General features: G+C 44.4%; 1 protein-coding gene across 1 annotated transcript in view; it reads left to right on the top strand.

Moving 5' to 3' along the window:
• LOC135057589 (uncharacterized) overlaps nucleotides 1-17,938 on the top strand; it is a 77,598-nt gene that overhangs the window by 3,222 nt on the left and 56,438 nt on the right. The window contains exons 2-6 of the mRNA XM_063963424.1: nucleotides 5,596-5,634; nucleotides 13,804-13,862; nucleotides 15,200-15,305; nucleotides 15,396-15,511; nucleotides 16,358-16,472. Of these exons, the coding sequence (XP_063819494.1) occupies nucleotides 5,596-5,634; nucleotides 13,804-13,862; nucleotides 15,200-15,305; nucleotides 15,396-15,511; nucleotides 16,358-16,472 (435 nt within the window). The remainder of the gene's footprint in view (nucleotides 1-5,595; nucleotides 5,635-13,803; nucleotides 13,863-15,199; nucleotides 15,306-15,395; nucleotides 15,512-16,357; nucleotides 16,473-17,938) is intronic.

The following is a 17,938-nucleotide window of genomic DNA, read 5'->3' as shown; positions in this document are numbered from 1 at the left end:
CACCATCACCTACACCCTGCGTTGTCTCTCAGCACACCATAACCTCCTCCTGCGTCATCTCTCTGCACGCAATCATCTCCCCGTGTCATCACTCAGCACACCATCACCTATCCCCTGCATCATCTCTCAGCACACCATCACCTCCCCCTGCATCGTCTCTCTGCACACAATCATCTCCCCCTGTGTCATCACTCAGCACACCATCACCTATGCCCTGCATCATCTCTCTGCACACCATCATCTCCCACCCAGCATCATCTCTCAGCTAAACCATTATCTCCCCCTGCGTTGTTTCCCCCATCATTCTATGGAGCCTATTCAATTGTTTTGGGCTCTACCTGGTGTGTATAAGGGGTACTACTGTGCAGGCTTGGACTGGCCCACAGGGGTACAGGGGAATCCACCGGTGGGCCCCACTGCCTTGTGGCCCACCTCCTGCTATAAGGATCAGGTTCTAGACTATGTACTTGATGGTGTATTTTCTAGAGTGCATTGCTGTTATTAATCTGTTATTTATCTGGTACATTATCATGGATGCAGCAGCTGAATCTACTGTATATATTTATGAAGGGGCCCAGACGTTGCACTCTCTAGTGCAGGCATTCCCAACCGCGGTCCTCAAGGCACACCAACAGTGCAGGTTTTAGTGATATCCAGGCTTGAACACAGGTGACTTAATTAGTACCTCAGTTATTTTGATTTAACCATCTGTGCTGAAGCCTGGATATAACTAAAATCTGCACTGTTGGTGTGCCTTGAGGACCGTGGTTGGGAATGCCTGCTCTAGTGGTTAGTCAAACCAATGAGGTGGAAGGCCACACCCCCTCTGCAGACTGGCAACACCCCTAACATGGGCCCCTAACACTGCATTCCCCCGGTGGGCCCTACATGCCCCAGTCCGACACTGCTACTGTGTGGTGTAATATTACTGAAAAACACTACTGTGCTGTGCAATGTGAATTGGTGCTATTCTATGGCCATGCCCCTTTCCCATGAAGCTATGCCCCTACATTTTCGGCCCACACTGTTCCTGTTTTTAATGGTTCCGGTATGAAAGATAGATAGTGTCTAGTTAGACAGTCAATAGATAGACACCATATGTTAGATGGACATTAGGTCGACAGGGTCAAAAGGTCGACAGGGTCAAGAGGTCGACATGGAAAAAGTCGACAAGTCAAAATGTCGACAGGTCAAAAGGTCAACAGGGTCAAAAGGTCGACAAGTCAAAAGGTCGACAAGTCAAAAGGTCGACAGGTCAAAAGGTCAACAGGGTCAAAAGGTCGACATGAAAATGGTCGACATGAAAAAAGTAGACACCATGTTTTTTGCATTTTTGTGGTTTGTGTGGATAGTTTTGTCATCTGGGACCCCCAATTGTAGAAAGGCATACCCTCGCGGGGCTCGCTTTGCTCGCCACGCTTCGGGCACGGTGGCTCGCTGCGCTCGCCACAAGGTTTATAACCAACTCTATGCCGACATGGATAGAGAAAGTATGAAATAATCCAAAAACATGTTACATTTAAAAAACAACATGTGTCTATCTTTTTTATGTCGACAATTTTCATGTCAACCTTTTGACCCCGTCGACCTTTTGACCCTGTCGACCTAATGTCTGTCTAATATATGGTGTCTATCTATTGACTGTCTAACTAGACACTGTCTATCTATCAAACAGATAGGGTTTTTAATGGGGGGGGGGTTACCAAAGGAAACATTCACCCTGGGCGCCATAAGGTCTAAAACCGGGACCTAGTTACTGCGCATGCTCCGATATTGCATGATTTCTGTAGTGCATAAGTGCAGATCTCTTGAAACATGTTGCCTACACCAGGTTATCTGTGATAGCTGTGGCACCAATGAATAAGTACCCAGTAAGTATTCTGAAAGGGGGCACCTATTATAGATATGCCCATGAACATAGTAATGTGCATAAAACATAATTGCTGTCACTTGTCTTATGCAATTAAGAAAATACAATATAATTGGATGTTTTGTGAAAAAAATATTGTGCCACTTACTTGCTAGACAGTGAGGTAATGCCACAGCCCGGGGACATGCTTTTATTGGTCCCAGTGGCCATAGCATTACTCCCCAAATAGTCAGCCCTAGCCAGGGATTACTGGGGGAGTGGGAACACTGGTACCTGTAGTTCTACTGTAACAGAAGTATTAAAATAAAGACAACACACACAGTTTGACAGTATAATTTTAATAAAACATATATGCACACTCACACTCACACATACTTGCCTACACTCTATAGCCATTCACATCCTCTTCTCCAAGTAGAATCAATGGTAGCTGTAGAAAAAAAAAAATCCATACTCACCTATTCCAGTATAGATCACATCCTCTTTGTTCCATGTAGGCCTCCCATTGTTTAAAAAAAAATGGTCAACCATTTTAGGCGGACAGAGGAGCAGCACGCGTTTCCACATGTAGCCCCTCTACGCAAATGCCGGGCTCTGGGTGACTGCTGTCACTAGGAGACCTGACAGCCAATCAGTGTGGGCCTCCATAGGCACGATTGGGTCTGTTCGACCTGGCTATCTCTCAAATTTTCCTCTATAAGCGGCAATGGTGAAAATTCTCCATTGCAGCGTATGGTGGGAATCACTACATTATTGGTTAACTACAAGGTTGATCTCTATGAAGTTCTTTTAAAGTATTAAAATAAGCATGGGAAACAAATATTTATTAAATAACACACACCTCACTCATTTACCATTTTTTTACTCACTAAGGGGTTTATTTACTATGCCTTGGATGGAGATAAAGTGGACGGAGATAAAGTCCCAGCCAGTCAGCTTTTAACTGCCATGTCACAGACTGGGTTTGAAAAATGATAGGAGCTGATTGGCTGGTACTTTATCTCCATCTACTGTATCTCCTTCCAAGGCTTAGTAAATAGACAGACCCCTTAGGGGCAGATGCACTAAGCCTTGGAGAGTGATAAAGTGGAATGAGATATACTACCAACCAATCAGCTCCTGTCATTTTTCAAACACAGCCTGTAACATGTAATTTATGTGCTGATTGGCTTGCACTTTATCTCTCTACACTTTATCACTCTCCAAGACTTAGCACATCTACCCCTTGATCTAACGAGAAAGGTACTTTTCATCCCATGTAGACATTCTGTTGGGTACTTTGCAGTAGTGCAAGTAGAAATGTTACTTAGTGGTACTCATAGTAAAAAAATCGGCGTGGTCATGTGTCATGAGGGGGCGTGGTCACACAAAGCTAGGGGAGTGGCTACATGACAATAGGGACATGGCCACATTATGACACACACCATAATGCCCCTTACACATTATGCCAAACACTGTAATGCCCATTACCCATTATGCCACACACTGTAATGCTTATTACACATTATGCCACACACTATAATGCTTATTACACATTATGCCACACACCATAATGCCATTACACATTCTGCCAGACGCCATAACACCCATTACACATTATGCCACACACCGTAATGCCCATTACACATTATGCCACACACCATAATGCCTATTACATAGTATACCACTCCGTAATGCCTATTACATATTATGCCACTGACACCATTTTACAAAAATGCCCCTTATAAATTATGCCCCAGCGTTGGGCTGGTGGTACACCATATTTCTTAATGGTACTCTGTACCTCCACATACCACCCTACTTTCAGCATTGGTACTTTGCAAAAAAAAAAAAAAAAAGAAACACTCATAAACAATGGTATTTGTCCCTTGAGTTAGTCTGCTGCTAATGAGAGGTCAGTCATGGACACTCTTCATAGGAACAGATGGGGATACACTTATTGATCAGAGTATGGCAATGGCCGTGCTGTCCTGTGTTTATTATAATATTTTACAGGTGCACTCCAATCATCATCATGTGCTGGAATCCTTGCTGGGACCAGTAGTTCATCTGTAAAAAATATTATTATAAATATTAATACTTTATTACCTTCATATTCACTGCACCATCGGTACAGAGCAGAGCTCACTGGTCATCATGGGCAGTACGGATGGTGTAATGGTTAGCATTACTGCCTCACAGCACCAAGGTCATGGGTTCAATTCCCCCCATGGCCCTAACTGTGCGGAGTTTGTATATTCTCCCCGTACTTGCGTGGGTTTCTCTGGGTACTCCAGTTTCCTCCCACAATCCAAAAATATACTGGTAGGTTAATTGACTCCCAACAAAAATTAACCCTAGTGTGAATGTGTACATGTGGTAGGGAATATAGATTGTAAGCTACACTGGGGCAGGGACTGATGTGAATGGGCAAAAATAGGTAAAGCGCTGCAGAATATGTGTGCACTATATAAATAACTGGTAATAATAATCATCATCATCATCATATAACTGGCAAATCCACTATCTAATCATACTGTGCTGCTACCTCAGAACCAATAATGCAAGCAGATTTTGGGGGATATTCAATTACCATTGAAGTTTCAGGTAATATTTCACGATGTTTCATCAATGTTTTTTCACCCGGAAAAACATCCTTCTCACCTGAAAACCTGTGTGTTTTCGGTAGAAACAGCCCCGTTTTCGGTGATTTTGCTTATTAGAGCTAATTTCATAGCCCCCCCCGGCGATACTTTTACACCTGAGCCGTGAGTGCGGGTAATTGAAAATCCCCCTTTGAGTAACACCAAACTAGAATAAACTCACAATTCAGTTCAGGTCAACAAGCAAAATATTATACTCAAGTCTACTCCTGAGAAAAAAAATTCCATTCTTAAATACAGATGGAGCCATGCTCATCTTGGCTTCATTACAGCAGGGGATTAAGGGGGTCATTGATCGCTCGCTAGCAGTTTTTAGCAGCCGTGCAAATGCTAAGCCGCCTCCCTCTGGGAGTGTATTTTAGCTTAGCAGAAGTGGGAACGAAAGGATCGCAGAGCGACTACAAAAAAAATTGTGCAGTTTCAGAGTGGCTCCAACCCTACTCCTAGCTTGTGATGACTTCAGACTGTTCAGTTCCTGTTTTGACGTCACAAATACGCCCTGCGTTCTCCCAACCACGCCTGCGTTTTTCCTGGCACACCTGCGTTTTTCGTACACTCCCTGAAAATGGTCAGTTGACTCCCAGAAACGCCCACTTCATGTCAATCACTTTGCGGCCAGCAGTGCGACTGAAAAGCTTTGCTAGACCTTGTGTAAAACCGCATCGGCCTTTGTGAAAGTACGTTGCGCATGCACATTGCGCCGCATAAGCATGTGCAGAAGTGCCGTTTTTTTGCTTCATCGCTGCGCAGCGAACATTTTCAGCTAGCGATCAACTCGGAATGACCCCCAAAGTCCAACTGCCCTGGCTCAATTAATCCTATTGAAGGCAAAGATTAAGAGGGCTCCATCTGTTACTGTTTGTTTCCAGACTTCTCTACAAATTAATTATTAGTCTTCCTGGCCTTTCAAGATTACAATGAGTGCATGTGTTGTTTAGATGCCATTGTTAAAGGGTGTGCTATTTCTCTCTGAGGGTAATGTATAATACTGAATCAAATATACTAATGAATATTTAGTTTGATTCAGTTCAATAAAAAAGTGCTTTATTAGACAAGCTAAATGTATTTTTTTTCATATTTTAGGAAGCACTAACCCTGAAGATTCCGGCATTCATGCCACAGGTATAGTAAATATAACATTGTGTGCGAATGCTGTGATGCTTCATCACATTCTCATGCACCTCATTCCTTTTAGTGTTCATGAGTAGAGAGACTTGTATCGTTTTATGTTTTATCTTTTTTAATACAATGTTAAAATACCAATGCAACACATCTCATTTTAGTGGGGTGATCTTATACTGTACTTAAAATTCATCAAAATCCACTATTCTAAATGTCCCATCATTGACAGTGTTAATACAGTATATAGAAAAATGTAACCATACAGAAATGACAAAGGGTTCTATGATCATATATGTGCATGAAGCCACACGCTGAAGTTTTTATTCTTTAAGTGTGTGTCAATTTATACCAAGGTCAATAGTATACTGAACACCATGTTTTCTTTTTATAATTCCTCTTGCCACCACAAAAATTCTCTACATACAGTAAAAGTACATTAAAGAGTACTTATTCCATTGCATGATTCTTTTTAGAATGCTCCATTACTATCAATTTAAGCCTGTGTTTTGAGTTAGAAATCTTAAAACACATTTACAATATTAAATATGCAATATTAAACACATTTACATAATTATAAGTCAGCCATTTACAATTAGAGATGAGCGCCTGAAATTTTTCGGGTTTTGTGTTTTGGTTTTGGGTTCGGTTCCGCGGCCGTGTTTTGGGTTCGAAGTTCTTCGAACGCGTTTTGGCAAAACCTCACCGAATTTTTTTTGTCGGATTCGGGTGTGTTTTGGATTCGGGTGTTTTTTTCAAAAAACACTAAAAAACAGCTTAAATCATAGAATTTGGGGGTCATTTTGATCCCAAAGTATTATTAACCTCAAAAACCATAATTTACACTCATTTTCAGTCTATTCTGAATACCTCACACCTCACAATATTATTTTTAGTCCTAAAATTTGCACCGAGGTCGCTGTGTGAGTAAGATAAGCGACCCTAGTGGCCGACACAAACACCGGGCCCATCTAGGAGTGGCACTGCAGTGTCACGCAGGATGTCCCTTCCAAAAAACCCTCCCCAAACAGCACATGACGCAAAGAAAAAAAGAGGCGCAATGAGGTAGCTGTGTGAGTAAGATTAGCGACCCTAGTGGCCGACACAAACACCGGGCCCATCTAGGAGTGGCACTGCAGTGTCACGCAGGATGTCCCTTCCAAAAAACCCTCCCCAAACAGCACATGACGCAAAGAAAAAAAGAGGCGCAATGAGGTAGCTGTGTGAGTAAGATTAGCGACCCTAGTGGCCGACACAAACACCGGGCCCATCTAGGAGTGGCACTGCAGTGTCACGCAGGATGTCCCTTCCAAAAAACCCTCCCCAAACAGCACATGACGCAAAGAAAAAAAGAGGCGCAATGAGGTAGCTGTGTGAGTAAGATTAGCGACCCTAGTGGCCGACACAAACACCGGGCCCATCTAGGAGTGGCACTGCAGTGTCACGCAGGATGTCCCTTCCAAAAAACCCTCCCCAAACAGCACATGACGCAAAGAAAAAAAGAGGCGCAATGAGGTAGCTGACTGTGTGAGTAAGATTAGCGACCCTAGTGGCCGACACAAACACCGGGCCCATTTAGGAGTGGCACTGCAGTGTCACGCAGGATGTCCCTTCCAAAAAACCCTCCCCAATCAGCACATGATGCAAAGAAAAAGAAAAGAAAAAAGAGGTGCAAGATGGAATTGTCCTTGGGCCCTCCCACCCACCCTTATGTTGTATAAACAAAACAGGACATGCACACTTTAACCAACCCATCATTTCAGTGACAGGGTCTGCCACACGACTGTGACTGATATGACGGGTTGGTTTGGACCCCCCCCAAAAAAGAAGCAATTAATCTCTCCTTGCACAAACTGGCTCTACAGAGGCAAGATGTCCACCTCATCATCACCCTCCGATATATCACCGTGTACATCCCCCTCCTCACAGATTATCAATTCGTCCCCACTGGAATCCACCATCTCAGCTCCCTGTGTACTTTGTGGAGGCAATTGCTGCTGGTCAATGTCTCCGCGGAGGAATTGATTATAATTCATTTTAATGAACATCATCTTCTCCACATTTTCTGGATGTAACCTCGTACGCCGATTGCTGACACGGTGAGCGGCGGCACTAAACACTCTTTCGGAGTACACACTTGTGGGAGGGCAACTTAGGTAGAATAAAGCCAGTTTGTGCAAGGGCCTCCAAATTGCCTCTTTTTCCTACCAGTATAAGTACGGACTGTGTGACGTACCTACTTGGATGCGGTCACTCATATAATCCTCCACCATTCTATCAATGTTGAGAGAATCATATGCAGTGACAGTAGACGACATGTCCGTAATCGTTGTCAGGTCCTTCAGTCCGGACCAGATGTCAGCATCAGCAGTCGCTCCAGACTGCCCTGCATCACCGCCAGCGGGTGGGCTCGGAATTCTGAGCCTTTTCCTCGCACCCCCAGTTGCGGGAGAATGTGAAGGAGGAGATGTTGACAGGTCGCGTTCCGCTTGACTTGACAATTTTGTCACCAGCAGGTCTTTCAACCCCAGCAGACTTGTGTCTGCCGGAAAGAGAGATCCAAGGTAGGCTTTAAATCTAGGATCGAGCACGGTGGCCAAAATGTAGTGCTCTGATTTCAACAGATTGACCACCCGTGAATCCTTGTTAAGCGAATTAAGGGCTCCATCCACAAGTCCCACATGCCTAGCGGAATCGCTCCGTGTTAGCTCCTCCTTCAATGTCTCCAGCTTCTTCTGCAAAAGCCTGATGAGGGGAATGACCTGACTCAGGCTGGCAGTGTCTGAACTGACTTCACGTGTGGCAAGTTCAAAGGGCATCAGAACCTTGCACAACGTTGAAATCATTCTCCACTGCGCTTGAGACAGGTGCATTCCACCTACTATATCGTGCTCAATTGTATAGGCTTGAATGGCCTTTTGCTGCTCCTCCAACCTCTGAAGCATATAGAGGGTTGAATTCCACCTCGTTACCACTTCTTGCTTCAGATGATGGCAGGGCAGGTTCAGTAGTTTTTGGTGGTGCTCCAGTCTTCTGTACGTGGTGCCTGTACGCCGAAAGTGTCCCGCAATTCTTCTGGCCACCGACAGCATCTCTTGCACGCCCCTGTCGTTTTTTAAAAAATTCTGCACCACCAAATTCAAGGTATGTGCAAAACATGGGACGTGCTGGAATTTGCCCATATTTAATGCACACACAATATTGCTGGCGTTGTCCGATGCCACAAATCCACAGGAGAGTCCAATTGGGGTAAGCCATTCCGCGATGATCTTCCTCAGTTGCCGTAAGAGGTTTTCAGCTGTGTGCGTATTCTGGAAAGCGGTGATACAAAGCGTAGCCTGCCTAGGAAAGAGTTGGCGTTTGCGAGATACTGCTACTGGTGCCGCCGCTGCTGTTCTTGCGGCGGGAGTCCATACATCTACCCAGTGGGCTGTCACAGTCATATAGTCCTTACCCTGCCCTGCTCCACTTGTCCACATGTCCGTGGTTAAGTGGACATTGGGTACAGCTGCATTTTTTAGGACACTGGTGACTCTTTTTCTGAGGTCTGTGTACATTTTCGGTATCGCCTGCCTAGAGAAATGGAACCTAGATGGTATTTGGTACCGGGGACACAGTACCTCCAACAAGTCTCTAGTTGGCTCTGCAGTAATGATGGATACCGGAACCACGTTTCTCACCACCCAGGATGCCAAGGCCTCAGTTATCCGCTTTGCAGTAGGATGACTGCTGTGATATTTCATCTTCCTCGCAAAGGACTGTTGGACAGTCAATTGCTTGGTGGAAGTAGTAAAAGTGGTCTTACGACTTCCCCTCTGGGATGACCATCGACTCCCAGCAGCAACAACAGCAGCGCCAGCAGCAGTAGGCGTTACACGCAAGGATGCATCGGAGGAATCCCAGGCAGGAGAGGAATCGTCAGAATTGCCAGTGACATGGCCTGCAGGACTATTGGCATTCCTGGGGAAGGAGGAAATTGACACTGAGGGAGTTGGTGGGGTGGTTTGCGTGAGCTTGGTTACAAGAGGAAGGGATTTACTGGTCAGTGGACTGCTTCCGCTGTCACCCAAAGTTTTTGAACTTGTCACTGACTTATTATGAATGCGCTGCAGGTGACGTATAAGGGAGGATGTTCCGAGGTGGTTAACGTCCTTACCCCTACTTATTACAGCTTGACAAAGGGAACACACGGCTTGACACCTGTTGTCCGCATTTCTGGTGAAATACCTCCACACCGAAGAGCTGATTTTTTTGGTATTTTCACCTGGCATGTCAACGGCCATATTCCTCCCACGGACAACAGGTGTCTCCCCGGGTGCCTGACTTAAACAAACCACCTCACCATCAGAATCCTCCTGGTCAATTTCCTCCCCAGCGCCAGCAACACCCATATCCTCCTCATCCTGGTGTACCTCAACACTGACATCTTCAATCTGACTATCAGGAACTGGACTGCGGGTGCTCCTTCCAGCACTTGCAGGGGGCGTGCAAATGGTGGAAGGTGCATGCTCTTCACGTCCAGTGTTGGGAAGGTCAGGCATCGCAACCGACACAATTGGACTCTCCTTGTGGATTTGGGATTTCGAAGAATGCACAGTTCTTTGCTGTGCTGCTTTTGCCAGCTTGAGTCTTTTCATTTTTCTAGCGAGAGGCTGAGTGCTTCCATCCTCATGTGAAGCTGAACCACTAGCCATGAACATAGGCCAGGGCCTCAGCCGTTCCTTGCCACTCCGTGTCGTAAATGGCATATTGGCAAGTTTACGCTTCTCCTCCGACAATTTTATTTTAGGTTTTGGAGTCCTTTTTTTTCTGATATTTGGTGTTTTGGATTTGACATGCTCTGTACTATGACATTGGGCATCGGCCTTGGCAGACGACGTTGCTGGCATTTCATCGTCTCGGCCATGACTAGTGGCAGCAGCTTCAGCACGAGGTGGAAGTGGATCTTGATCTTTCCCTAATTTTGGAACCTCAACATTTTTGTTCTCCATATTTTAATAGGCACAACTAAAAGGCACCTCAGGTAAACAATGGAGATGGATACTAGTATACAATTATGGACTGCCTGCCGAGTGCAGACACAGAGGTAGCCACAGCCATGAACTACCGTACTGTACTGTGTCTGCTGCTAATATAGACTGGTTGATAAAGAGATGTCTATGTAACTATGTATGTATAAAGAAGAAAGAAAAAAAAACCACGGTTAGGTGGTATACAATTATGGACGGACTGCCTGCCGAGTGCAGACACAGAGGTAGCCACAGCCGTGAACTACCGTACTGTACTGTGTCTGCTGCTAATAATATAGACTGGTTGATAAAGAGATGTCGTAGTAGTATGTATGTATAAAGAAGAAAGAAAAAAAAACCACGGTTAGGTGGTATACAATTATGGACGGACTGCCTGCCGAGTGCAGACACAGAGGTAGCCACAGCCGTGAACTACCGTACTGTACTGTGTCTGCTGCTAATATAGACTGGTTGATAAAGAGATGTCTATGTAACTATGTATGTATAAAGAAGAAAGAAAAAAAAACCATGGTTAGGTGGTATACAATTATGGACGGACTGCCTGCCGAGTGCAGACACAGAGGTAGCCACAGCCGTGAACTACCGTACTGTACTGTGTCTGCTGCTAATAATATAGACTGGTTGATAAAGAGATGTCGTAGTAGTATGTATGTATAAAGAAGAAAGAAAAAAAAACCACGGTTAGGTGGTATACAATTATGGACGGACTGCCTGCCGAGTGCAGACACAGAGGTAGCCACAGCCGTGAACTACCGTACTGTACTGTGTCTGCTGCTAATATAGACTGGTTGATAAAGAGATGTCTATGTAACTATGTATGTATAAAGAAGAAAGAAAAAAAAACCACGGTTAGGTGGTATACAATTATGGACGGACTGCCTGCCGAGTGCAGACACAGAGGTAGCCACAGCCGTGAACTACCGTACTGTACTGTGTCTGCTGCTAATATAGACTGGTTGATAAAGAGATGTCTATGTAACTATGTATGTATAAAGAAGAAAGAAAAAAAAACCACGGTTAGGTGGTATACAATTATGGACGGACTGCCTGCCGAGTGCAGACACAGAGGTAGCCACAGCCGTGAACTACCGTACTGTACTGTGTCTGCTGCTAATATAGACTGGTTGATAAAGAGATGTCTATGTAACTATGTATGTATAAAGAAGAAAGAAAAAAAAACCACGGTTAGGTGGTATACAATTATGGACGGACTGCCTGCCGAGTGCAGACACAGAGGTAGCCACAGCCGTGAACTACCGTACTGTACTGTGTCTGCTGCTAATATAGACTGGTTGATAAAGAGATGTCTATGTAACTATGTATGTATAAAGAAGAAAGAAAAAAAAACCACGGTTAGGTGGTATACAATTATGGACGGACTGCCTGCCGAGTGCAGACACAGAGGTAGCCACAGCCGTGAACTACCGTACTGTACTGTGTCTGCTGCTAATATAGACTGGTTGATAAAGAGATGTCTATGTAACTATGTATGTATAAAGAAGAAAGAAAAAAAAACCACGGTTAGGTGGTATACAATTATGGACGGACTGCCTGCCGAGTGCAGACACAGAGGTAGCCACAGCCGTGAACTACCGTACTGTACTGTGTCTGCTGCTAATATAGACTGGTTGATAAAGAGATGTCGTAGTAGTATGTATGTATAAAGAAGAAAAAAAAACCACGGTTAGGTGGTATACAATTATGGATGGACTGCCTGCCGAGTGCAGACACAGAGGTAGCCACAGCCGTGAACTACCGTACTGTGTCTGCTGCGACTGGATGATAAATGATATAAAAAATATATATATATCACTACTGCAGCCGGACAGGTATATATTATATATTATATAATGACGGACCTGCTGGACACTGTCTGTCAGCAGAATGAGTTTTATTTTTATAGAATAAAAAAAAAACAACACACAAGTGAAGTCACACGACGAGTGTTTAACTTTTTCAGGCAATCACAATATAAGTATACTACTAACTATACTGGTGGTCAGTGTGGTCAGGTCACTGGTCAGTCACACTGGCAGTGGCACTCCTGCAGCAAAAGTGTGCACTGTTTAATTTTAATATAATATTATGTACTCCTGGCTCCTGCTATAACCTATAACTGGCACTGCAGTGCTCCCCAGTCTCCCCCACAATTATAAGCTGTGTGAGCTGAGCAGTCAGACAGATATATAATATATATAGATGATGCAGCACACTGGGCTGAGCCTGAGCAGTGCACACAGATATGGTATGTGACTGAGTCACTGTGTGTATCGCTTTTTTCAGGCAGAGAACGGATATATTAAATAAACTGCACTGTCTGGTGGTCACTCACTATATAATATTATGTACTCCTGGCTCCTGCTATAACCTATAACTGGCACTGCAGTGCTCCCCAGTCTCCCCCACAATTATAAGCTGTGTGAGCTGAGCAGTCAGACAGATATATAATATATATAGATGATGCAGCACACTGGGCTGAGCCTGAGCAATGCACACAGATATGGTATGTGACTGAGTCACTGTGTGTATCGCTTTTTTCAGGCAGAGAACGGATATATTAAATAAACTGCACTGTCTGGTGGTCACTCACTAGTAAACTCTCTGCACTCTCTACACTTCTACAGTACTCCTCCTAGTCCTAAGCTCCAGTAAATCTCTCTCTCTTATAATCTAAATGGAGAGGACGCCAGCCACGTCCTCTCACTATCAATCTCAATGCACGTGTGAAAATGGCGGCGACGCGCGGCTCCTTATATAGAATCCGAGTCTCGCGAGAATCCGACAGCGTCATGATGACGTTCGGGCGCGCTCGGGTTAACCGAGCAAGGCGGGAGGATCCGAGTCTGCTCGGACCCGTGAAAAAAACCATGAAGTTCGGGCGGGTTCGGATTCAGAGAAACCGAACCCGCTCATCTCTATTTACAATCCATCCTCATAGGGTATAATAACTAGCCAATAATATGCCACCCTTCCTCCGTGCTGCTCCAACTTTCACATTTCTCTGGCAGAGCAGTGTGAAAAGTAATGATCTGTATTTATTTGCATAGTTGGATCTTCAACTAGATTGATGTACTGTATTTAAATAAATGTAACAATCCTTATAAACATCATTAGTTATTTCAACAATAAATATGTCTTTCAGACTTGGTCAAAATCAAGAATAATACTCTCATTTATGGATCTCTAGCAAAGAAAATAAAGGTAAAACATGCTTCAGTTCACACAATTTTAACTATAACTTTACAAGGCTATTAGTCTATGCCCTTTAACCATGTGAGTGAAGTGGTTGCATCACATGTGACCATACAAACTGATCTGATCTGAGTGGAGTGGTTGTATCTGATGCGACCATGTCAGAGATACTTGCCAGTGGCTTCAGGAGGGTAACCTTCCAGCAGCAGCTGGACTCAGCACACCTGGATGGCTCCTCAATTGCCACAGCATCCTTCCCCCAGCCTCATCATTCTGGCTGGGGTACAGAAAATTATACTTGTAGAAAGTCTTGCTGCAGCCTGAGTTTAGGGTGCTCAAGGAATCTATGGCTTTCCTTCTGACCCCCAACCACAGTCATTGCCAATTGGTGGCTGTAATCCTGATAAGATCACCCACCAACCTGGGCTTATTGCACTGCAGGTGTCCTACTTATTTCTGTTCTCTCCCCATCTCCCAGCCAGCAGTGATGGTTTATCCCTAGGATCGGCCAATCTCTACTGCTGGCTACTGTTCTTGCTGAACTGTGCAGTCCTGCAAAAAGTGTTATGGGTCCTACACAAACTGCGATGTGCCGCCGAGGTGTCTGACGGCCGATATGGCCAACGGGCGACCCAGTGGCACGCACGTGGGTGGGGGGGGGGGGGTGATGGGGGGAGTGAAGAAACTTCACCTGGCTCCATAGCAGTGCATGCTGATATGGATGAGATTGTCCATATTGGCTTGCATGTTTAAACGAGCCTGCACCAACAATGAACGAGTGCGGGGCAACGCATCATTCATCGTTGGTGCATACACACTGAAAGATATGGACGTTATCTCGTTCATTAATGTGTAGGGCCTATTAGGAAAGTAATCAGTCCCAATGTCATGCACAACATCAACTTTAAAGCAGCTTTCTAAGGTGCCTCTCTGTTTTCATGTAATAATAATAAGGCAGTTGTTTGTATGGCACTCAGGGATGGGTTATGTTACATCCAACATTTCATGTCTAGTTTAGGTCATTGTGTTACACATTATTTTACAGGTGGGGTGTAGTTATGGATGAGTGATGGGCTGCTTTCAAGATCATTTTTGGAGATGCTTTTCCATTACTTAACTGAAGGGCACATGTGGCCACTGAAGGATATAATGTTGCTCATTACTATTCTATAGGCAATAAAGTTGTGATGTGTCTTCTAAGTTAGAGTTCACAGCTACCAAGTTGTATTGGTAAATATGCATGCTAATAAGGCTATTGGAAACACCTTGTTTGGAAGCAGATATGTTCTTTAGGATAAAACCTGTTTTGCTGTGAATTTTTGTAACTGGAAGGCTTTCACTTTCAGGACTGTATTGATGCTGATATCTCCAACATAGACCGGTCACATATTAACACCTTAATTTCTTTGCTTCAAGAAACACTTTCCATATATAAAGAGCATCAGTCCAAAGGTAAAGTTGTTTAGGTAAAATAAACAAAATATACTTTCTAGGTATTAAGGAGTTATTTACTAAATTGGTATTTGTTGTCATTGTTTAAAGTTTATGAGAAGATCATGAATTCAACTAACTGCAAGATGCCTCTTGCACCCAAAAATGGTGGTTTGGTTTGTGTTTATTTTGACAGCGTCTACTACTGCAAACCAATGTGTAATCAGGTATACTATTTATATTCTCTTTATCTGTACAACTTAATAATATATGATTTTTGTATTCAAAACATTAATGAGCTGTAAAATAATGCATTCCCATTCTGGTAAATATTAATCATTTTCTAGTGTGTAGGAAGTTAGGAGTCAGAACAATGGGGGTCATTCCGAGTTGATCGTAGCTATGCTAAATTTAGCACAGCTACGATCATGAACTCAGACATGCGGGGGGACGCCCAGCACAGGGCTAGTCTGCCCCGCATGTCAGTGCCACCTACCCCCCGCAGAAGTGCAAAGGCATCGCACAACGGTGATGCCTTTGCACTTCAAGAGTAGCTCCCGGCCAGCGCAGCTTTAGCGTGCTGGCCGGGAGCTACTCTTCGCTCCCCGGCCCGCAGTGGCTGCATGTGACGTCACGCAGCCTCTGCGGGCCACTCCCCGCACGGTCTGGCCATGCCTGCATTGTCCGGACCGCGCCCACGAAACGGCGGCCAAACGCAGCCATTTCGCCCCCTCCCGCCCTTCGGCCGCCTCTGCCTGTCAATCAGGCAGAGGCGATCGTAGTGCAGTGACGGGCGGCCATGCACCAGTGCATGCGCATTTCTGACCCGATCGCACCGCTGCGAAAAACTGCAGAGTGCGATTGGGTCAGAATGACCCCCAATACCCATAGATAGGCAAAGAAGGCTGATCCCTCAGAAACCAAAAGTACTGTAAAGCACTGTTTAATTTTAATTACTTTGTTTTAATCATAATTACTTTTTAATGATGTATTTAACATATAGCCATATAAAACAGCAAAAAAAAAAATCTGTGGAATGCTATGTACAATACTTATAGTTATTTTTTTCCTAGGGCTATGATTTTTCCTTTATGAGGAGAAGCAGGTTATATGAGAAATGTGGGAGTGAAACTGGCTTTTCTTGGACATCTCAATATATTGGTGGATCCAGACTAGCGGAATGTATTGGTAAATGTATTTCTCTGACAATATTCACACATATTATACATCAAGCATATATTTACAATAAGTGGTCATTCAAATCAGTATGTGCTCAGTTTGAGCATATATTCTAAGTTCCTCAATAAACAAGCACACATACACTTATATGCTAGGGTTAACTTTGTTAGTATCAGTTTATCCAGGCCCCCTGGATGCAACCCACACAAACATGCAGGATCAGTATGTTTTGCTGGTGCACGGCATCCCGGCGGTTGTAATAGACACCGGGATCCCGATATTTAAGAAGCTTTAAGAAGGATAAGTAAGAGGTGTTTCCCCCCTCTCCACAACCCCCTAACCCTAACCCTCCCTACCTGCAGCCTAAACCTAACCTCCCCCCTTGTTGCCTAATTCTAACCACCCCCTGTAGGTGCCTAAACCTGACCCTCCCCCCTGCAGCCTAACCCTCCTAGGGATGTGCCTAACCCTAACCTCCCGGGATGCAGCCTACCCTAACCCTCGCCTCTGCAACCTAAACATACCCCCCCCCCCCCACAAGGCTTACCTGACTTGCGGTGCAGCCTGTCCGCGGTGGAGATCCCAGCTGTTGGTATTCCGGTGCCGGGATGGTGTACCCAATCTGGATGCCGGTATCGGCATTCAAATTAGGGTCGGTATTCCAGCATCGGTATTCTGACTGCATCGCAAACATAAGGTGTACAAACATTCTGCACACAGATAAGACCATGGTCAAATATTGTACTCATGACTTCAGTGCAGGAATACTAACTACTCTGTCACCATGTTCAGGACTGGCCCCATATATACTCCAGGTATGCATGCTTATATATAACCATTATATATACATGTATGCATGCACCAAACAGAAGAGGACTATGGTCAGCAATAAACAAGCATTATGGCGGAACAGATGCAAAAGTCCGTTTGCACCATTTTTACCGCGCACCCCACATTATGTCCATCACCATGAACAGGTTGAATCTGATGGCAGTTGACCATCCTGGCCATACTGTATATTAAATAGTCAATTCCAAAATTATTGGCGTCTTTAATGGAAATGAGCTAAAATCAATAACTTCATATCTGCTGGTTTTAATTAGAGATGTGCGACGGGCACTTTTCGTGTTTTGTGTTTTGGTTCTGGTTCCATGCTCGTGTTTTGGATCTGGATTGGTTTTGACAAAACCACCCTGTCGTGTTTTGGTATTGGATCTGGATGATTTTTGAAAAAAACATAAAAACAGCTAAAATCACAGAATTTGGGGGTAATTTTGAAGCTACGGTATTATTAACCTCAATAACATTAATTTCCACTCATTTACAGTCTATTCTGAATACCTCACACCTCACAATATTGTTTTTAGGCCAAAAGGTTGAACCGAGGTGGCTGGATGACTAAGCTAAGGGACACAAGTGTGTGGCAAAAACACCTGGTCCATCTAGGAGTGGCACTGCAGTGGCAGACAGGACGG

The sequence above is a fragment of the Pseudophryne corroboree genome, chromosome 3 (assembly GCF_028390025.1).
Source record: "Pseudophryne corroboree isolate aPseCor3 chromosome 3, aPseCor3.hap2, whole genome shotgun sequence".
Lineage (NCBI taxonomy): Eukaryota > Metazoa > Chordata > Amphibia > Anura > Myobatrachidae > Pseudophryne > Pseudophryne corroboree.
The sequence above is the reverse complement of the archived record's forward strand: the minus strand, read 5'-3'. Positions and strand labels throughout refer to the sequence as shown.